This window comes from Leptosomus discolor, chromosome 13 (genome assembly GCF_034619465.1).
Source record: "Leptosomus discolor isolate bLepDis1 chromosome 13, bLepDis1.hap2, whole genome shotgun sequence".
Taxonomy (NCBI): Eukaryota; Metazoa; Chordata; class Aves; order Leptosomiformes; family Leptosomidae; genus Leptosomus; species Leptosomus discolor.
In genome coordinates, this window is record NC_141403.1 from 9,678,006 (window position 1) to 9,698,146 (window position 20,141).

Below are 20,141 nucleotides of genomic sequence, written 5' to 3' on the forward strand. Positions count from 1 at the left end.
GACCCTAGGGTAATGTATTTTCCTTTCTTTTTTTTTTTTTAAGTTGCATATTCTTACAAAGAAATGATGCCGTTGCAGTGAAGTTCTCCTTATAACGCGTCTTTATTTCAGGTACCCATATGAACGAATTGATGGCCGAGTAAGAGGCAACTTGCGTCAGGCAGCTATTGACAGGTTTTCAAGACCTGATTCCGATAGGTTTGTTTTCCTGCTGTGTACAAGGGCAGGAGGTTTGGGCATTAATCTTACTGCTGCTGATACCTGCATCATTTTTGATTCAGACTGGAACCCCCAAAATGACCTCCAGGTAATATTACAAGAGATGATTGTATTGAAAACTTTTCTTTGCCTTTTTGCTGTGAAATTTTCTTCACCTACAAGCGAAATTATCCATTGTCCCTCTCTTAAAAGCATAAAGATAATAATCTCTATTGGAAGCAATAACTTTTAAATTCAGTTCTCTGTATTGATTGTTTTTAATTTTTAGTTCCTTTTGTCACCTGTAACTGAGTATCTGTCTTTGTTTCATCAGGCTCAAGCACGATGTCACAGAATAGGACAAAGCAAATCAGTGAAAATTTACAGGTTGATAACGAGGAATTCTTATGAAAGGGAAATGTTTGACAAAGCTAGCTTGAAGCTTGGCCTCGATAAGGCTGTGCTACAGTCAATGAGCGGAAGAGAAAACGCTACAAATGGGGTGAGAATTAATACATTAAGGTGCATGATCACCAAACGCTGTGAATGTGGAACGCTTCTCTTGCTCGTTTGTGTTTTAGCTGGGGAACGGTGGTTTTCAGAAGGAGGACAGCATGTATTTTAAAGTAGGGTTAATGAAGGGTAGGGCTACATGAACTGGCTCAGCCTAGCTAGTGGCTTGCTTACTGCCAAGAGGGGGCAGGTGGAGTCACATTCCCTCAATCCTCATCCATCCTCATCATTCCAGCCTTTACATTATGTTGATCTTGGCACTTTTTGGAGTTCTAGTCAGTTTTTTCTGCTGTAGCCTTTTTGCTTTGGACTTTTTTTGCTTTAGGTTTTTGTCAAGTTGGTAAGTTACATCTGCTCCCAGGAGGAGTTTAGCAGTCATCAGAGCTAAAGTGAAGGGATTCTGTGACAGTGAATTATTAAATCACTTAAACCACTCGTATAACTTCACCCTAAGAATTCTGGGTTTCCTACTCTTCTTTTAAAGGTGAATTCAGCATGGATATTTAATTGACTGACGCCACATTATCTTAAAGTTCTTAAAATCTAAATAAGAGGACAGTCATCTGATGATGTTGTCAGATGTACACGTTGGCTGATGCCAAAAAAACCCCAAACCCCTCTCTTGTATGTTACAGGTGCAACAGCTTTCTAAGAAAGAAATAGAAGATCTTCTTCGGAAGGGGGCATATGGTGCTCTGATGGATGAGGAAGATGAAGGGTCTAAGTTTTGTGAAGAGGATATTGATCAGATTCTCCTAAGGCGAACACACACAATTACTATTGAATCTGAAGGAAAAGGCTCAACATTTGCAAAGGTGTGCATTGCCATTCAGAGGAAAATTAATAAAATGTGACCAGGATAGATGGAAGCAGTATTAAACTGCTTCTGTGTCAATTTAGTTTTTTAATATACTTAGCTCATATATTTTCCTCACCAATGGTGGGATATCTGTGTTTCCAGGCTTACTTTTTTTCTTTCTTGAAACTGCCACTTTATAGGTCCTAACTGTTATATTTACCAGTGAAAATAGATATTCTTTGTAGCATGCAGTTAAGAAACCAATGCGTGTGTTTTCACATTTACTAGGCTAGTTTTGTTGCATCTGGGAACAGGACAGACATTTCCTTGGATGACCCTAATTTTTGGCAGAAGTGGGCAAAGAAAGCTGAGCTGGATATTGATGCTTTAAATGGAAGGGTAAGAGCTTTATGATAGTTCCTAGTACAATTAAATTGAAGATTTTCCCCCCTCCTAAGTTTCTACATTTTCACTTTCATTTTAGAATAACCTAGTTATTGATACACCAAGAGTAAGGAAGCAAACCCGACTCTACAGTGCAGTCAAAGAGGATGAACTGATGGAGTTTTCAGACCTGGAAAGTGATTCTGAAGAAAAGCCTAGCACGAAGCCTCGTAGGCCTCAGGACAAATCCCAAGGTTATGCAAGAAGTGAATGTTTCAGGGTGGAGAAGAACTTGCTGGTTTATGGGTAAGGATATACAGATTAAATATCCTGATTGTGGCTAGAGAACTGAAAATATGGAAATGGTATATAGTAAATAATTCATCTTTCGCTTACACACGTTCACATCATCTCTGTAACCTTTATCTCATTATACTGTGTACGTGCCAGGGAGATTTTAAGGGGAGAGAGAGAGAGAGAGAGAGAGAGAGAGTTGTTTGTATATGTGTTACTTAGCTTAAAGTATCTGAGGGCTCACAGATGGCTGTGAGCTCACGGGTAAGATACATCGTTTTGTGATGACGGAATATTTGTTTCTGGTTTCTCATAGTGTAAGGAGTTCCCGAGCTGTCGAGGTTTAATCTCTCTTAAGTGTTGTGGAGAATAACATTTGTAAAGAGCAATGTGGTGGTGAAATCAGCAGTCAATCTAGAGGCTTTCAACATAGATTCTGGTATTTTGGCACCACTTAAATCCAGCTATTTGATACTTCATATATTTCCCCATTGGATTTACCCATTTGACTTTTATCTTTTTGCAAGCAAGCAGCCATATTTGACTGCTAACACGGTGGGTGTCAGAGCAGCCGTCTTTCTTTCAGGAAGTTGCATACAACAATTGCTAATAGTGGATTTCAGGATCAAAACAAGAATGATTCCTCAAATCCCATGGTTGTAGGAATTGCTTGAATTTCCTATTCATAGCTTACTGGGACCGTTAGAGTTACACATATGTACTTTATTATTTTGAGTGTAGTTCAATTGCAGCTTTACGAGCAGTGAACTTATTGCCTGTCCTGTAAAATAAACATTCTTAACTCCTTGGTGCTGGAGATTGGATTCCCTGGCGTAACCTGCAAATGCAGAACGCATTAGTGCTAACAGAGGAGGTCCCAACTTGCTTGGTACCAGGAGTTAAACTGAAAGTCACAAATTAAAACACCAGTGCCCTGGCTGTTGTATTGAACATATTTTTCTTATAGCTGGGGTCGATGGACTGACATCCTCTCACATGGGCGCTATAAACGTCAGCTAACAGAACAAGATGTGGAAACCATCTGCCGGACTATCCTGGTATATTGTCTTAATCATTACAAAGGGGATGAAAATATCAAAAGTTTCATCTGGGATCTGATCGCTCCAACTGCAGATGGGCAGACACGAGCTTTGGTTAATCATTCCGGTATGTCTACCACAATCAAATAATGATGCTAGTAAATAGGAAAGAATTGGTTCAGTCATGCTATGTATTTAGTTTAAACTATAGCCATTCTGACATGTCGTAGGATCTTGTCAGGTTTTATGAGTAAGGTGGGCTTTGACTTGGTCCGTACTTAAAGGGGAAGTCTCCCTCAGCCACTTTGCAGAATGCAGTGAGTGCTCTTTCCCTCAAATCAGGTTTGAACAAACATTCGAGTGTAATTTTGAAGTGGCACCTACTGCTGGAGTTAATCTTTCAAATTGCCCGTAAATCAGAAATCTTGTTTCCTTATGGCCATTCAGATTCATGAGAATTTTTAGAAGAAATATTTATATAACACCATTTTCTGGCTAGCGCTCTGAATCTTTGAAATCTTCACACCTAAATTTGCATGAAAGTTTTGGTTGATTTTCGTTATTTGCAATTTCTGTGCGGAATTATGTTGCTGTTCAGTTTTTGCTGGTCATGTTGCCCACAGAGGAATGACTGTTGCAGTGATGCTTAGCTCTAAATGGGTGTTTGTGATGCAGTCTGGGGCAAGAGCTTTTCTGTTCCGGTTGTGTAAGAAATATTGGGATTCCGTGTAGGTCTGTCTGCACCAGTGCCCAGAGGGAGGAAAGGCAAGAAAGTAAAAGCCCAGAGTTCACAGCCAATGCTGCAGGATGCGGACTGGCTCACAACCTGTAACCCGGATGTATTATTTCAAGAAGACAGCTATAGGAAACATCTCAAACATCACTGTAATAAGTGAGTATCAATAAATACTGCTTTTAGAGGGGGGTTTACTACATGCTTTTGTAAAGTCTGCAACTTCTTTGGGTATTTTTAATAGAACACAGGGCCATTTAATAGGATGTAAATGCCATTATTATGATTTAATTTGGAGATAATCATCTTAACAGGTATCTGGATGCTTCTGTTAAGCTCTTTATGACTGATCAGCACTTAAAACACAGTTCTGAAGAAAATTGTTTTCTACTTACTTAAATAAGAATGGAATCGGATGGGGTTATTCTTTTTGCCCCATAAAGGAAAGACTATATCCCTACGCCAAGTCTGTTTCTCTTGACAACTGGCTATCCTTACACACAAGCTGCTTGTTTCCTGCCCTTCTGGTGCAGTCTTTCAGGCTGATGTCCTTAAAGTTCTGTTCCTTAAATGTTAAACTCAAACAGTTCTTAGTTTCCAGAGTTTCATGTGGTAGTTCACTTAGGTGTGGGTGTCTCTTCTCTTTGTTCCTTTTCTCCCTTCCTCTCTTGCTCTCCACAGTATACAGAATATTTCTTCTTTTCTCCTTTGAGGTGAAATTCTTCACTGAGCTGCTTACCTGAATCGGTGCCCTGATTTGATTTTTGAAATCCTAACCATGTTGCGCAAGTGAAAGCCTTTGGGGATAAAGATCACTGTATTTTGATTTGCATGTTGTTTTATTGTTGTATGACTGTCTTTTAAGAGCCTCTCTTATGTTCTTTTAGCTTTTGTTTTGTGATATCTTAGTTATTTTTGTGTCAGCTTCCTTTGACAGTGTCATGATTCTCTCTCTCAGTTTCGCTTACTGTGTTCTCGGTTATGGATACTGAGCCTGACACTTGTCCCAGAAATACCTTGTTTTGGGCCTGGGGGGCGTTGTTTGCTTTTTGGGGTTGCAGGGGTTGTTTTGTTTTTAAATGTAACTCTTCATTGTATATATACCATACCGCTGTAATGCAGTGTTACTGAAAGGTTGTCATTACTTTTGTGTTTTAAATATATGTTGTGTCTGACTAATACCGTTTATTGAAATTATTGATTTGAAAAGTACCTGTGGCCTGTCAATAGGGGGTGTGATGTGAAGGAGGAAAGGCATTTAAGGGGTTTATTAGCTCATTTCCACATGCTAACCAAGCTTAATTCTCAGCTGATGAAAACAGATACTTACAGTATTACGTTAGCAAGTGCACTTCCAAATAAACTGCTTTCTGATTTTTTTCTAAACTGTTACTCAGATCTGTTATTACATTTCACTTGCTCTTAAAGTAATTAAATTCTTGCCTGTAACATCATTTTAATCTCCCAGGTAACATGTCCTCATTACTTGTCGTATCAGTTTGCAGATCAGACTTAAATTCGTTTTTAAAATGTTGCTTCTGTAATAATACAGTAGAACAGTCTTGAGGATCTGGAAGGCTGGTAAATGTGCAAGAATGTTTTCAGTTGCTAGCTTTCCTCTTTGCTTCCCAGATCCACCAGGACTAAGTGAACTGTAGAAGCAACATGTTTAGTCCAGACAAAATCAAACAGAGGTGGAAGCCAATGATTAATCTGATAATTGCCTTCAAAAGGTAGCAGTAGCGATTGGCTTAACAGGAGCAGGTGCCCTTACGTAACACGTGTGCTGGTTTAATGTATAGGGCTCCCGAAAGGTGCAAAGAATCTGCTTTTTGGTTGGCGTTGGGTGTTTTCCCTGCTCCCCTTCTTTGCCTTGATGTAACAGCTGTTATTGCTTAATACCGGGATGGTGGAGACCCTCGACAGCTTATTTACATAGCCACACAGGGAGGAAGGACACCTTACTGGTCCCAGCCATCATGCATACAAAAAGGAGCATGTCTGACATGTTTTGAATTGCAGACATGACCTTCATTCAAATCCCTGCTCTTCCGAGGTTTGCTTGAATAACATGTGCAAAAGCGGGTGCTGCTCCGGTTGCATCCGATCTCTAACGAGGAGCTCTCCAAACTGGTGGTGGTCTAAATTTTTCATGCAAGTGGGCGATCAGATTACTGCCTCCCCGGTCACCCTTGCTGTTCCAGGAGCAGCAGCGATTCAACAGTTGCCGTGATGGATTCGGGTGCAGCGAGAGGGCAGGCTGAGCCGTCTCCATCATAGCTGGTACCGGTTCTACTTTGTGAACTAGGCAGCAGAGGGTGCCCCGAATTGGGGGAACGGAGGAGGGCAGGGTTATTTTCAGGTAGACACTTTTCCTGCCGAGATGACCTCTTTTCTAGTCTCCTTGAAAAGGCGGTCTGCCATTCTCGCTCCTGCCAGCCTCAAGTGTGACCACGCCACCTGACAGCGCTTCCAAAAATGACTGTTGTGTTGCAGAAGGGGGAAAAATAAACACGGGCAACAAAGATTTTTCACTCCCTTGTAGCAGTTAGGTTGTGCAGAGGTAGAATTAAATAGCAGTTTGAACTATAAAGAGTAAAAATAGTTAATATCTCCCAAGGGAAATGGGGGATTATTTTTTTTCCCCCTCATTCTTAGAAGCAAAAAGTTGTATAATCTGAAAAACCTGACATTCCATATTGAGGGTTTATTGTAAGGTAGTAAAACCAGATTTTATATCTCGTTTATTCCTACAACTTCTGATGTGCTTCCAAAAATGGTATTAAGGCAGCAGCTGAGGAAATTTTATGAGATAATGAAGCAGAACAGTTACTGAAAGCCATCTGCTCAGTTGTTTACAAACTTGCTTCAATACTTCAGAGGCAGTGGTAGAGTACGTGTCTAAACTTCACAAGCTGCACTAGGTAGAACTAAATGAAATGCGCCGGGGCCGGGCTGAGCTGGGTCCCTCTCTGTGCAGCGTGAGCGGTTGCCAGGCAGGCCTGTTGGAAGCCAGCAGAAAGCACCACACAGAGGTGATTATGTGCCACCATCTGTCACGCTTCAAGCCTACCATACAGCATGGCTAATCAGCCTTGGCAGGATGATGGATGAACAGCAGCAGCTGCCAAAAGCCACTGTTGGCAAACAGTCCTGAAGTTAAGAACTTTTTCCCCCCTCTGCCTTCCTCTCCAGGGTCCTGCTGCGTGTCCGCATGCTCTACTATCTACGACAAGAAGTTATAGGGGACCAAGCAGACAAGATCTTAGAGGGTGCTGACTCAAGGTTAGTGCGAGTGCAGGTTTATTTTTTGCTTTATGGCGCTGGCTTTTATAAAGCACACGTGCTATAATAACGCAGCGTTTAAAGGTTGTCACACGTTATCTCTTAAATGTCTGTTCTCGAGCAGCTTTATTATTTTATCAAGCGCTGTGGGTAATTTTTCTTGGGGGAGGGAACGACGTGGGAAATGACGGAAGCAGATTTTAAATCCTGTTAATACCGAAGGATTATTCTATCTCAATTTAAAATATGTAAAAAAATATACCAAGACCTTAAATGAATCGTATTTGGATAACCATTGTCATTCCTCTCCCAAAATAGCCTAACATTGGGGTTTTCGGTGGGGTGGTTTTTTGGTTTGGTTTTAAATCATCCTCATTATTTTCCCAGGTATTTCAAGTTATGCATTGGATTTTGTGGGTGTCTTTTTCCGTTGAAATTCATATTTACAAAATAACATGAGCCAGGTTTTTTTTTTTTTTTTTTTTTTTAACATCTTTGTCTAGTAATATCTTTGTGAATGTAAATAACGCTGTCTTTGCAGTGAAGTAGATGTATGGATACCTGAGCCATTCCATGCCGAAGTTCCTGCAGACTGGTGGGATAAGGAGGCGGATAAATCCCTTTTAATTGGAGTATTCAAACACGGTAAGTGATGTCTCACTCTGAACAAAACTCAGTTGTAAAGCTTTCTGTGTGTAGGACTGTTCAGTCATAATATTAACAAGTATTGTTCCAAAGAGCTGTTGGCTTGTATCTCCTTTTTTTTTCTTGCCTGCATTAAAAACGTAATATGAGCTGTAAATATCAGATGCTGTTTTTAAATGTTTGCAGAACATTTGAGAAGAAAACATTACTTTCTTGGCTGTAAATAAAACAAAACCATATTTGTTTAAATAATAGCCAAATAGTAAGATAGATCTCCATAAACTTTGCTTCCAGCACTGCTTCACTTGCTAACTCTGCCAACCAGTGTCAAAGTGGACGGTGGGCTTAACCTCTGCTATTAATCTGTACAAGTGCCTCCTGGGCTTTGTTCCAAGCAATATTTCACAAATGTCAGTGTTGAGAACTCCCGGCTCCCTTGAGTGGGATGCAGCCTTGTTAACTTTGAAAGGCTGGGGATGCAGAGCTGGCATGATATATACAGTGAGCGATTCCTGATTATAATCCCAATTCTCTGGAGGTCGCAGAGGTATTCTCAGCAGCCCAGCCTGACTAAAGGGGAGAATGATGGCTTATAAAACCTTTCATGATTACAGTTTGGCTTGAGGCTCTACAGCAGTTAGGAGCAGTGTGTTGTAGTACAAATCCTAATTGAATTGTGCTGTTCTGCCTATGTACAGCAGCTCTGTTTTGTGGGCTCAGCTGAGGCAAGTCTAGTCTAAAAATCATTTTCCTGCAGTGCACTGTTGGGATCTGCCATTTTCCATCTAGTCAACTTGGGCAGTAAAAAAGCAAACAGCAGTTTGAAAGCCATAAAGGGAACAGTGTCATCTTACTGACATGCATCATCCTAAACCTAATAAGACAGGTTCGTTGGCCTTACGTGTAACCCATGTACGCAGCGTTTTTGCAGCCTGCGTTGAGGGTTCCAGCAGGGCTGGGGCTAGAGACAGTGCGCGTGCGTGCGTGCGTTTCCATTCGCGCCTGCACGTTTCCAGTAGGGAGCCCGCTTGGAGAACCACGGTGGGAGTCATGTAGGTAAAGGCAAAGAAATTTTTCAGTTGCGGAAGGTTTTTACTTTACCTGATGAAGTCTTTAAACAGAATGCTTCCGTCGGTGCCTACTACTTGTTAATGTTATTGATGTGAAAACGCTTCTGTGCTGATGGAATTTACCAACATGAAAAATTTCATTACGTGAACGAAATGGTTGCTTTCAGCACGGTGACAGCTCCTTTGTTTTATTTAAAAATAAATAAATGAATCCAGAAAATTTGTACTTCTGCTGCCTAAACCTGTTCTATTCACAGTTGGTCATAGCCTTTAAAAAAAATTCGTCTCACGCTCTGCCTGCAGGTTATGAGAAGTACAATTCTATGAGAGCTGATCCAGCCCTGTGCTTTCTGGAGCGGGTTGGCATGCCTGATGCAAAGGCCATCGCTGCTGAACAGAGAGGGACAGACATGTTAGCAGATGGTGGTGATGGGTAAGGAGGACATGAAAAAATGAATAAACTTTATCAGCATTGTATATGTTGGCATGAGTTCGTGTGTCATATTTTGCTTACGTCTCGCCTGAAGATCTGAGGTGATCACATGATGTAAAACGTGCATAAAATTATTTAGAGAGTTCAGCATGAAATATAGATGTGTAACTTGGTACACCAAACTCATGGCTTTTGTAGCTTTTTTGGTTTAGTCCAGAAAATCAGCCCCCTCTCAAAAACAATACATTTCATGAAAATATTTCTTTTAAATGTTTTATAGTGGTGAATTTGACAGAGAGGATGAAGACCCAGAATATAAGCCAACCAGAACTCCTTTCAAGGATGAAATCGATGTAAGAACTTCCAACTTTCTGTAATTACCAATATATATAATTATAACTGATTCTCCGTGTTTATCTTAATGTGCAGTTCTTAAGTTTGAGAGCTACCAGATAAACACACCTTACAAAGATTGTTGGCTGCTGTGCTTGAGAGATGACATATTTTTCTCCTGAAATGATAACATATGGTCAAAACTGAAAACTAAAATAACTTCTGTCTTCTCCCCAAGGAATTTGCAAACTCACCTCCAGAAGACAAAGAGGAGGCCGTAGAAATACACCCAAGTAAGACTATAGCAAAGACGTTAAAAAGGCAAAACCAGACCGTTTGGTGAAAGGTGGACTGTTTATATTGCCACATGAGGGGATAGGTGGTGTTTTGGGAAAACATCGCAGTAAACTTTTTACTGCCAAATCTCTTCATGCTTCACATCTTTCAAAACAATTATATACTGCCTTTGAATAATCCACATTATGGCTTTCTGGGTTTCTAATTACATTAGAAATTGTGATGATAAAGACCGGATGTTTCATAATGCAGCCGTTGATGGTTTTGCTGAGATAATCTTGGAAGTTATAGGTATGTTGTTTCCTCAGTATGGAGGAAAAGTGCCAAGTTTAAGTGGGAATAATAAAGTGGAAAATGATAAGCGTAGGTGTTTCCTCAGAGGCAGAATGATCTTCCTAGTAATATATTTAAAGATGCATTGCATGAATTTAAATACTTACAGTATTCATAGTATGTTTGCATTCATAACATTGAATAATAATGCTTGATGATTATCTCTAAATGTTTCACAAGCATTTCTGAGTTCTTAGAGTTGGGTGGCTTGGTTCTATTTTTTATCTCCTACCAAGGTAGTTATCCTGCTTCTCACTTGTTGTGCCCCAGTGTTAGTGAGCCATATGTTCTTATCTGATAAACCCAGGATCCTATAGCCATAGAAACTCGGAAATGTTCAGTGATGGTTTTGCAGAGCACAAATCCTCCTCTATTCTCTAGACAAGCACAGTGAAAGCAATGCTGAGTTAGGCCAACTCTACTGGCCCAACACTTCAACCCTGACTACCCGTCTGCGTCGCCTCATTACTGCCTATCAGCGCAGCTATAAAAGGCAACAAATGAGGCAAGAGGCACTAATGAAGACTGACCGCAGGAGACGTCGGCCTCGGGAAGAAGTGAGGGCACTAGAAGCAGAAAGGGAAGCTATAATAACTGAAAAACGACAAAAGTGAGTTTCGCAGCGATATCTTTCTTTAAATCTTATTTGAGTGTGTGTCTCACCAGTACCGTTCTTATGTTTTTAAAGAATGAACTAAGGGGGTTTGGGGGCATCCGAACGGTGTTTGGACTCTGGTTTATCCAGCGGCCTCACTTCTCTTGCTTCTTCCTTGACTAGATGGACAAGAAGAGAAGAAGCTGATTTTTATCGTGTGGTGTCTACCTTTGGAATTATTTTCGATCCTGTAAAACATCAATTTGACTGGAATCAATTCAGAGCGTTTGCCAGGCTTGATAAGAAGTCCGACGAAAGCTTGGAAAAGTATTTTAATGGCTTTGTGAATATGTGTAGACGAGTGTGCCGAATGCCAGTCAAACCGGATGATGGTAAGTTTTAGCTGGCTGTGGAAATCAACAGGACCGGTAGGAGACAGTGGGACTGTTGAGACTTCATGCCCAGGTGTAGTGATTTCGAAACGGGTGTCCAGGTAATGGCTGTTAAACGATACAAACCGGTGTCATTGCAGAACCGCCTGACCTTTCCACTCTGATCGAGCCGATCACAGAAGAGCGTGCTTCTAGGACTTTGTATCGCATTGAGCTGTTGCGGAAAATCCGTGAGCAGGTTCTCCATCACCCGCAGCTGGGGGAGAGGCTCAAACTTTGCCAGCCAAGCTTGGACCTGCCAGAGTGGTGGGAGTGTGGTAAACATGACAAGGACTTACTGATCGGTGCTGCTAAACATGGAGTCAGTAGGACAGATTATCACATTCTGAATGATCCTGAACTCTCTTTTCTTGAGGCTCACAAAAACTTTGCTCAGAACAGAGGGACAGGTAATGCAAATACTGTCTCCTCTGTGAACCCTCTGGGTGCTGGCTGCAGTCAGACACCACCTATTGTCCCATCCACACCAGTACAAGAAGAAAAGACTACAGAACAAACAGAGTCTAAAGTTGAAGGGTCTGAAAATCCAGCAGCCAAAGACAAGTCTGATATCAAAGAGGAGACAGATATTGCAGATAAGGACACTAAACCGGACTGTGATGCTGAGGCTGAGCCTGGCTCTGTTAAATGTGAATTGAAAGACATAGAAATAAGTACAGACGTAGACCCAAAATCTATTTCTGAGAAAGGTTCGGAAGAGGACGAAGAGGAGAAGCTGGATGATGATGATAAATCGGAAGAATCCTCCCAACCTGAAGGTAATGCGTTGGTCAGATCAATTCTGTGTGCTTAGCACGAGCCCCACGGCTGTCGTAACTTGTGCTAGCTGGGAGGTGACACACACGGAGCCACTGTGGAGCTGGGGATGAGCTGCATGTAGCAGTCCCTCTGCCCTTCCGCATATCAGGCGGCTAGATAAGCTTCGTAAAAGCCATCCGGCATCCGCGGGGTATTCCCCCACAAGGGGTGATTTCCAAGACAGCTTACTGAGCCAGTAAGCGTGGTATCTGTGCCAGATGCAGAAGGCTGAGGCTCTGCTGTAGTAATTGCTGAGCAAAAGCCCGAGTGAGAAGTGTTGTGTCAAGCCTAGTTGTCCTAACCTACCTAGTCAGGTTGATGTTGGGTGGTTGGGAACTTTGGGACTTAACACCTGGTCATGGTTGTTATTCAGCAGGAGCAGTTTCTCAGGGTAAGAATTTTGATGAAGAAAGCAACGCCTCTATGAGTACTGCGAGGGATGAAACACGCGATGGATTCTACATGGAAGATGGGGATCCCTCTGTGGTTCAACTGCTTCATGAGAGAACGTTTGCCTTCTCTTTCTGGCCTAAGGTGGGTGAGGGGTAGGGTGGCCTGTGTCTCTTTCATACAGCTAAACTACGGGAAACGTGGTTGCAAAGTAACAGTGAGCTTTGTGGGAGTCTCGACTTCTTGTGGGCAAGGGACTTTTTGCTATGAATGATTTGTGGAAGAGCATTTTATTCTTCAATGTCCTACGAGTTAGCAGAGGAAATGGATTGTTTCACTGGAAACAGTGTCATTTAGTAAAAGAACAAAGTACTGACAGACCCAAATTCCTCCTGGGCTCCATAGCTGTGTGTCGGCAGAATTGCGCCTCTATCGATGGAAGCAAACTTGGGATTTTGAATTACGGATTTCGTCTGCAGAGCAATCTGCGGTGTTGAGAGCAGAGATTTTGGGAGATCACCTTTTTATTTTGGGGTGAGGAGATTGTAGACAAGAGTGGTAGTGACCTACATGATCTAAGCCATTATGTAATGTTGACAGATGTAATTGTATTAAGGTATCCTGCAAACATAAGCGGCAGTTTTAGATAGGATAAAGCTGTATCTTATTTTGGTAACAATGCAGAAAATTATCTAATAGAAAATGTTTTTAAAAATACAAAACCGCAACCTCGTAATAAATCCATACATAGTTTAGTGCTCTCCTTTGCAGTAAGGAGAGGGAGAGAAATAAAGTAGTAATAGTCTTAAGCTTACTAATCACCATAACAGGGCCATCTGGTTTAGGACGGGGGGCAGGGTGGGGGGACATTGCTCTTAATAGGCTTATTCCCGGGGAAAGCAAGCAGCCTGCAGCTGCCGAGGTTTGCAGTGGCTTTTGCTCTGTTTTGCTGTTCAGGAAGCTGATGCTCAGCGTCTTCCCTAACCAGCAGGATTGTTCAGAGTTCTGAAGTTTCTGCTACTTCAGGCAGGCTAGCGTAGGATGTGCTTGAATACTGGAGCGGAAAAAAGCATGTGATACTCGTCCTCTTTGCTTTCAGCCTGTATTTTGGAAACGTGGACTCAAATCTTACTCCAGTCATAAAGTAAAAGTAAACCAAAAAATCCTTCATCTGTATAGGTTCAGCATAAGTTGACTAATAAACATAATTAGAGATTTTTAGTGTACACGCTTCAGTGAAATTTGAAGTGATAATGGGCGTGGAATGAAAATTGACATTCATTAGCTGTCCCTAGGTTGGTGCCCGTTTCATAATGTTGAACTTTATTAATAGTGACGCTAATGAGGATCCACTTCCTAGGACAGAATTGCAGATCCAGGCTCTTGGATCTGGAGAACTGCAGCTTTAAAATACTGATTGCAGGTGTTTGGATTTTCCCTTCCGAACTGTTGATTTTGCTGAAGTTTTGCAGTGTAAAACAATAGTGAGTTTCTGTTAAACTTGTTGGTCAGCACATGGTCGTACAGAAAACTCGCTCTGTCTTTCTCCTTCCCCCAGTATAAATGCAGCTTTTAAATGCTGGTGATGTTTGATTCTACGAAACTGTCTGTGTATTAGCTTCTTGTGAGGTGATCCGTTTGTCCTGACTGGTTGGTTTTGAATGCGTTTCTTAAGCTTTGGAAGGTGAGGACTGTGTCGTTGCACTCGTCTGAGCTTAAAAGGCGCCTTCCTTGCCGAGGGTTCATTATGTACTTCTCCTTCGTGCAGGACCGAGTGATGATCAACCGCTTGGACAACATCTGTGAAGCAGTGCTGAAAGGGAAGTGGCCGGTGAATAGGCGCCAGATGTTTGATTTCCAGGGGCTCATCCCTGGGTACACGCCAGCAGCCGTGGACAGCCCTCTGCAGAAAAGGAGCTTTGCAGAGCTCTCCATGGTTGGTCAGGCCAGCGTCAGTGGCGGTGAAGACATCACTGCTTCTCCTCAGTTATCAAAGGCAAGGCTGCGTCTGTCTCTTTCCTCCATAAAACACTTTATCTTGCGCGTGCTGCTTTTGCGTACTAGAGAACCCAAACAATAGCATTTCTTTAGATAAAACAGGAAAAGTAAAAAAGCGTTTTCTGACTAAAATGAAGGCTTTGTTTCAGAGGTGTGTGTTTGGACTTTTATTTTAAGTTCAGCGTTGCTAATGTTTGGAAATGCCCGTTTTTCATTAGGAAGATGCACTCAATTTATCGGTTCCACGTCAGAGGAGGAGGAGACGAAGAAAGATTGAAATTGAGGCTGAGCGAGCTGCCAAGAGGAGAAATCTTATGGAAATGGTTGCCCAGTTACGTGAGTCTCAGGTGGTCTCAGAAAATGGACAAGAAAAGGTTGTAGATTTATCAAAGGCCTCACGAGAGGCAACAAGTTCTACCTCAAATTTTTCATCTGTTACTTCAAAGTTTATCTTGCCTAATGTCTCCACACCCGTGTCTGATGCCTTTAAAACTCAAATGGAGCTGCTGCAAGCAGGTCTTTCACGCACACCCACAAGGCATCTACTAAATGGCTCTTTAATAGATGGAGAACCGCCCATGAAGAGGAGGAGAGGAAGGAGGAAAAATGTAGAAGGGCTTGATCTGTTATTTATGAGCAACAAACGGACATCATTGACTGTAGTAAGACAGCAACCTTTTTGTCTCATATTTGTTCTTCTGTGTCTAGTACTTTCTGACTGTGAGTTTAAAGTGGTGTGATACTCTCCTAATAGTAACGTGCAGTCTTTACCCAAACAACTTTTTCTTTGTGTTGAGCGCTGTTATTTCTTTTTGAACCAAACAAAATGTTGTTCCCATCAGTTTTTACTCTTAGCAAACTGTAGCTGGCTTAAGTAGCTTGTACTTTCGAAAGGACTTTTTTTTTAACAAAGCATATTTGTAACAACATGCATTTTGAGGCTTAACTCTTGTCTTTCTTGCTGTGTAGAAGAGGGAAGGTCTTGGGGGCTGTTAACTGGAAGTGCACAAAAACCGCTGTGTCTTTAGCTGTATGTTCTTTAGTGTTCAAGGATGCTAAATTTACAAAATTCCTTAAGGCAGTGGCATTGCTTTACATAGGGTGTAAATGTTTAAACCCCATTAGCTCTGGCGTACGCGAAATCTTCTTGAGCATTTAGCTTCAGTCCCTGAAATGTTCTCCCCAGGTAACTGTTCCCTCGAAATGGGAATTAATGCAGATGTCAATGTTTTTAGGAGGATGCAGAAGTGACCAAAGCTTTTGAAGAAGATATAGAAGCCCTACCAGCAAGGAACATTCCATCTCCTGGTCAGCTGGACCCAGACACTCGCATCCCTGTAATCAATCTAGAGGATGGGACCAGGCTGGTGGGAGAGGATGCTCCTAAAAACAAGGATTTAGTTGAGTGGCTGAAATTACATCCTACTTACACTGTAGATATGCCAAGTTATGTACCAGTAAGTATGTGGTTCTAACAGCATTGCTGGGTTCTGTTGATGCAGCAGTTAGTGTTACAGACGCCAAAATGCATTTCCTCACTTTGGACATAGTCACGGGGGTTTGTAACTGTTGGGTTTCAGTCGAGGTTTTCTCTTTAGACACACTTAACTACAGTATCTGAACACCCAAGTGGCACCAGGGTGTATGGGTCGCTTTTTCTTTTTTAATATTTGTATATAACAATGTGTTAAATGGTGTTTGTGTCAAATTCTGCAGAGTTTCTTTGTCTGGTAAGAAAAAGATCTTTCTGAGATAATCTGAGGGTAAAGTAATTGGCCCCTTCTTAAAATCATTGTGAGAAGGGGTCCCATGACTGGTGATTTTTGTCAAGAAAATGAAAAACTAAAAAGCAATACATTTCTCCTCTTTCCAGAAGAGTGCAGATCTGCTGTTTTCCCCATTTCAGAAGCCGAAACAAAAACGACACAGATGTCGAAATCCTAATAAACTGGATATAAACACCTTGACAGGAGAAGAAAGGGTACCTGTTGTAAATAAGCGAAATGGAAAGAAGGTAAAAATGAGGCTCGTTCAGCAGAGGTCTTTAACAATGTCTTTGCATGTGGAAAGCAGGTTTTCTACTCCAAGCTTTCTTTTTGAAAGTTTGGTCATTTGGCACCGGCAGTTATTCCTATTGGAGTGTACCACCCAGTTCCTTTTTAATTCCTTCTTGCTCTTCTGGTGTGTTCATATAATGACTTGAGTGGATAACTCTTACTGTTTGAAACTCTATAGCGTATTTGTTCCTTATATCAGACAGGAATCTCGTTACTAGCCCTGCCTAAGCTGCAGCGTGTTACTATGTTGTTTTAAAAGGTGATCTTCTCCCTTCTAGTATCATTAGGTTGGTTTCCACAGTCTGAACTAAAAGTCTTTACTGCCATCCTTCAGAGATGAAAGTGCACAGATAGAGAATGTCCATGTAAAGAGTTGGTTGTTTTGGTGGGTTGTTTGGGGTTTTTTTAAGGATTGACCTTGTCTTTTGCGTTAGATGGGTGGAGCTATGGCCCCTCCAATGAAGGACTTGCCAAGATGGCTGGAAGAAAATCCTGAATTCGCTGTTGCTCCAGATTGGACTGACATTGTTAAACAGTCTGTAAGTGAAACTCTCATCCCAAGCTTCACTGTAGATGATAGCACGGCAGAGTTGAAGGCTGTGTAAATTGATTATGAAGTCTTTGTCTCACAGCTGGTTTTGAGCTGAGGAAACGGCAGCATTTGGGTGGGAGCTGCCCAGCTCGGGGCGGGTTGGTGATAGGAGGCTGCTGCAAATGGGGTTGAAGTACACTCGAAAATTCAGCTGCAGTAAGGCAGCTGTCAGTGGGGTTTTTTTTTTTCTAGTAAGCGACAATCCTTAGTAAGCACAGGTATTAAGACATTAGGAACTATTAAGAAAATACGTGTCATATTTGTAACAGAAATAAATTCATCATCTTGGTAACAGGCAGCATCAAGGGATTAGTTTTTCTGCCTTTTATTTTGCAACAGTTGTTTGAAAACAAAGGGTACAATTCTGTGAATACTCACTGTAATAAAACGTTACTCTGCTGAAGTTCAGTGTGGAGTACCGAGGTATGAACTCATAACTGCAGTGTATCAGGGCGGGTGCTTTTAATGCAGCCACAGAGTTTCGGCATGTGTTGTTCTACTGAGGTGTTTAAATGTAAAAAACCTGTGACTGCTTTCTTCAGTTTTTCTTACGTGTTCTACTGCCGTTCCCTTCGGTGGCTAACTAGTCACTGTTTGCCGGGGTAGAAAACCAAAGCGCTGTGGGAGTACGCTGCAATCCCTCCTGTGTCTGCCATCGTCACAGTTAACTGCTGAAAGCTATGAAAGCTGATTGAGGGTAAAGCTTGTTTTTTCACATCCCCTTTTCAGGGTTTTGTTCCAGAGTCCATGTTTGACCGTCTTCTCACTGGACCTGTTGTGAGGGAGGAAGGAGCGAGCAGAAGAGGAAGAAGGCCAAAAAGTGAAATTGCCAAAGCAGCTGCAGCAGCTGCTGCTGTAGCATCAACTTCGGGAATCAACCCACTGCTAATGAACAGTCTGTTTGCTGGAATGGACCTCACAAGCCTCCAGAACCTGCAGAACCTGCAGTCTCTCCAGCTCGCAGGCCTCATGGGCTTCCCGCCAGGCCTAGCAACAGCTGCTGCTGCTGGGGGGGATGCTAAAAATCCGGCTGCCATGTTGCCTCTGATGTTGCCAGGGATGGCAGGATTGCCCAACATGTTCGGACTAAGCGGATTGTTGAATAACCCGATAACGGCTACTACTGGAAATGCCACTACTGCTGCCGGTCAGGGAGAGACTGAGGATGGCGCTTCGAAAGCTGAAGACAAGAAGAACGAGAATGAGGAGGAGAACAAAGACTCTGAGAAAAGCACAGACGCTGTTTCTGCTACTGACTCTGCGAATGGATCTGTCAGTGCTGCTACTGCGGCGAGTACCGCCACTGCCACCACTACCACCACCACCACCAACACTGGATTGCCCGCAAACCCTCTGGCCTTCAATCCTTTCCTGCTGTCTACCATGGCTCCTGGCCTCTTCTATCCATCTATGTTTCTACCTCCAGGACTGGGAGGATTGACTCTGCCCGGTTTCCCAGCACTAGCAGGACTTCAGAATGCGGTGGGCTCCAACGAGGAGAAGGCTACTGACAAAACTGAAGGAGCTGCCTTTAAGGATGAAGAAAATCTCGAAGGCAGTGATGCAGAGGAGAGCCTTGATAAAACTGCAGATTCCTCCGTTTTAGAAGATGAAATAGCACAGGGTGAAGAATTAGACTCACTTGATGGGGGGGAAGAAATAGAAAACAATGAAAATGATGAATAACCAGTACCAGTTACAGTTAAAGTGTTTTAAACTTTTGACAAGTGGTAGTCCTACTGTTTACACTCACAGTTAATGTCCATACTTAGTTTTTATAAGCTGTTCTGTAACATAGTGTAGCAAAAAAAAAAAAAGTTCAAGTCATGTTATACAGATGTGTCAAAAGGTATCTTGGTCATTAAGTATTGTGCAGTGCATTATTTATTATCCCTAGGAGAGATGAAATTTGAGAGGTGATCATGTCTTTTTAAGGAAACTGACATAATGCTCTGCTTTTTTTTCCTTTGGTACCATTGGTATTATGAATTAAGCAGCAATTTGTAACCAAGTGGCACTAATAGAAGGAAGTGCTGCTTAAAGGAAGGATGAAGTTATATATTTAATTTTTTTATTTTTTTTTTTTTTTTGCTGTGAAGGTCAAGATGAAATTTACCATACATATCGTACTCGTGCTTCATTTTGACTGTATGGGAGTTCACCCGCTCACGTGCGCGCACACACCCACACACACACTCTCTCTCTGACAATCTTCATGATAGTGTGACTGTCTCTGTCTTGAGACGCAGCAATAATAAGGCAGCTGTTGAATGTGAAGAGTACCTTTTGGAAATTAACCCGTGGAGAAGGTTCTTACAGGATAAAGCTACAGTTTAATCGTCTCGTGATCTTGTAATGCACTGGTATAAACAAAAAGAAAAAAATCAGGTACCTTTTTTAAATTAAAGGACTTTGTTACTTTAGCCACAAAGCTAAACAGCATTACCTCAACTCTAAACTAGCCTTGAAGTTTACAGACATGACTTTGTAAATGTATTGTTTTTCTTTGTTGTGATGTCTTTTTATTTTTTTTCTTTGGAAACTGCTATCATGTAAGATAAGATGTAAATTGCTGCCAACTGTAGTAATGATGCTTTTAATAAAAGTGACCCATGATATGCAGAGATGTAATTATAGAATGTAGTGTTTGGGGACTGGTCTGCACGCTCCGTGTTTGCGTTGTGGCTTTTTTACAGCGTTTGTCTGCTGCGTTCTTTATGGATTCGTGGCTGTAAATGCTGAACCGGTTGTCTTCAAGGGCCGAGGCAGGAAGAGAAACCTTGAATTACCGTCGCATTTCCCACCCTAAGTAACTCGACAGAAACGCACACTAAAAACCCTACTTTACTCCTTCAAAGGGGCATGAGAGACTGAAAATACTTTAAAATGTGTTCAGCGTGTG

At 41.9% G+C, this 20,141-nt stretch overlaps 1 protein-coding gene across 3 annotated transcripts in view; it reads left to right on the top strand.

Moving 5' to 3' along the window:
- Positions 1 to 18,925, top strand: part of CHD7 (chromodomain helicase DNA binding protein 7) — an 88,400-nt gene extending 69,475 nt beyond the window's left edge. Inside the window, exons 16-38 of one of the 3 annotated variants that reach the window (XM_086472685.1) lie at positions 112 to 307; positions 533 to 700; positions 1,347 to 1,526; positions 1,799 to 1,909; positions 1,995 to 2,200; positions 3,156 to 3,355; positions 3,961 to 4,120; positions 7,157 to 7,246; positions 7,788 to 7,891; positions 9,265 to 9,394; positions 9,675 to 9,747; positions 9,966 to 10,039; positions 10,353 to 10,357; positions 10,739 to 10,967; positions 11,136 to 11,344; positions 11,485 to 12,162; positions 12,576 to 12,736; positions 14,361 to 14,588; positions 14,809 to 15,252; positions 15,826 to 16,047; positions 16,464 to 16,604; positions 17,082 to 17,186; positions 17,969 to 18,925. In XM_086472685.1, coding sequence (XP_086328811.1) covers positions 112 to 307; positions 533 to 700; positions 1,347 to 1,526; positions 1,799 to 1,909; positions 1,995 to 2,200; positions 3,156 to 3,355; positions 3,961 to 4,120; positions 7,157 to 7,246; positions 7,788 to 7,891; positions 9,265 to 9,394; positions 9,675 to 9,747; positions 9,966 to 10,039; positions 10,353 to 10,357; positions 10,739 to 10,967; positions 11,136 to 11,344; positions 11,485 to 12,162; positions 12,576 to 12,736; positions 14,361 to 14,588; positions 14,809 to 15,252; positions 15,826 to 16,047; positions 16,464 to 16,604; positions 17,082 to 17,186; positions 17,969 to 18,925 — 5,071 coding nt within the window. The remainder of the gene's footprint in view (positions 1 to 111; positions 308 to 532; positions 701 to 1,346; positions 1,527 to 1,798; positions 1,910 to 1,994; positions 2,201 to 3,155; positions 3,356 to 3,960; positions 4,121 to 7,156; positions 7,247 to 7,787; positions 7,892 to 9,264; positions 9,395 to 9,674; positions 9,748 to 9,965; positions 10,040 to 10,352; positions 10,358 to 10,738; positions 10,968 to 11,135; positions 11,345 to 11,484; positions 12,163 to 12,575; positions 12,737 to 14,360; positions 14,589 to 14,808; positions 15,253 to 15,825; positions 16,048 to 16,463; positions 16,605 to 17,081; positions 17,187 to 17,968) is intronic. The other 2 variants (XM_086472686.1, XM_086472687.1) reach the window with 2 other exon arrangements.
- The last annotated feature ends 1,216 nt before the right edge of the window (positions 18,926 to 20,141 follow it).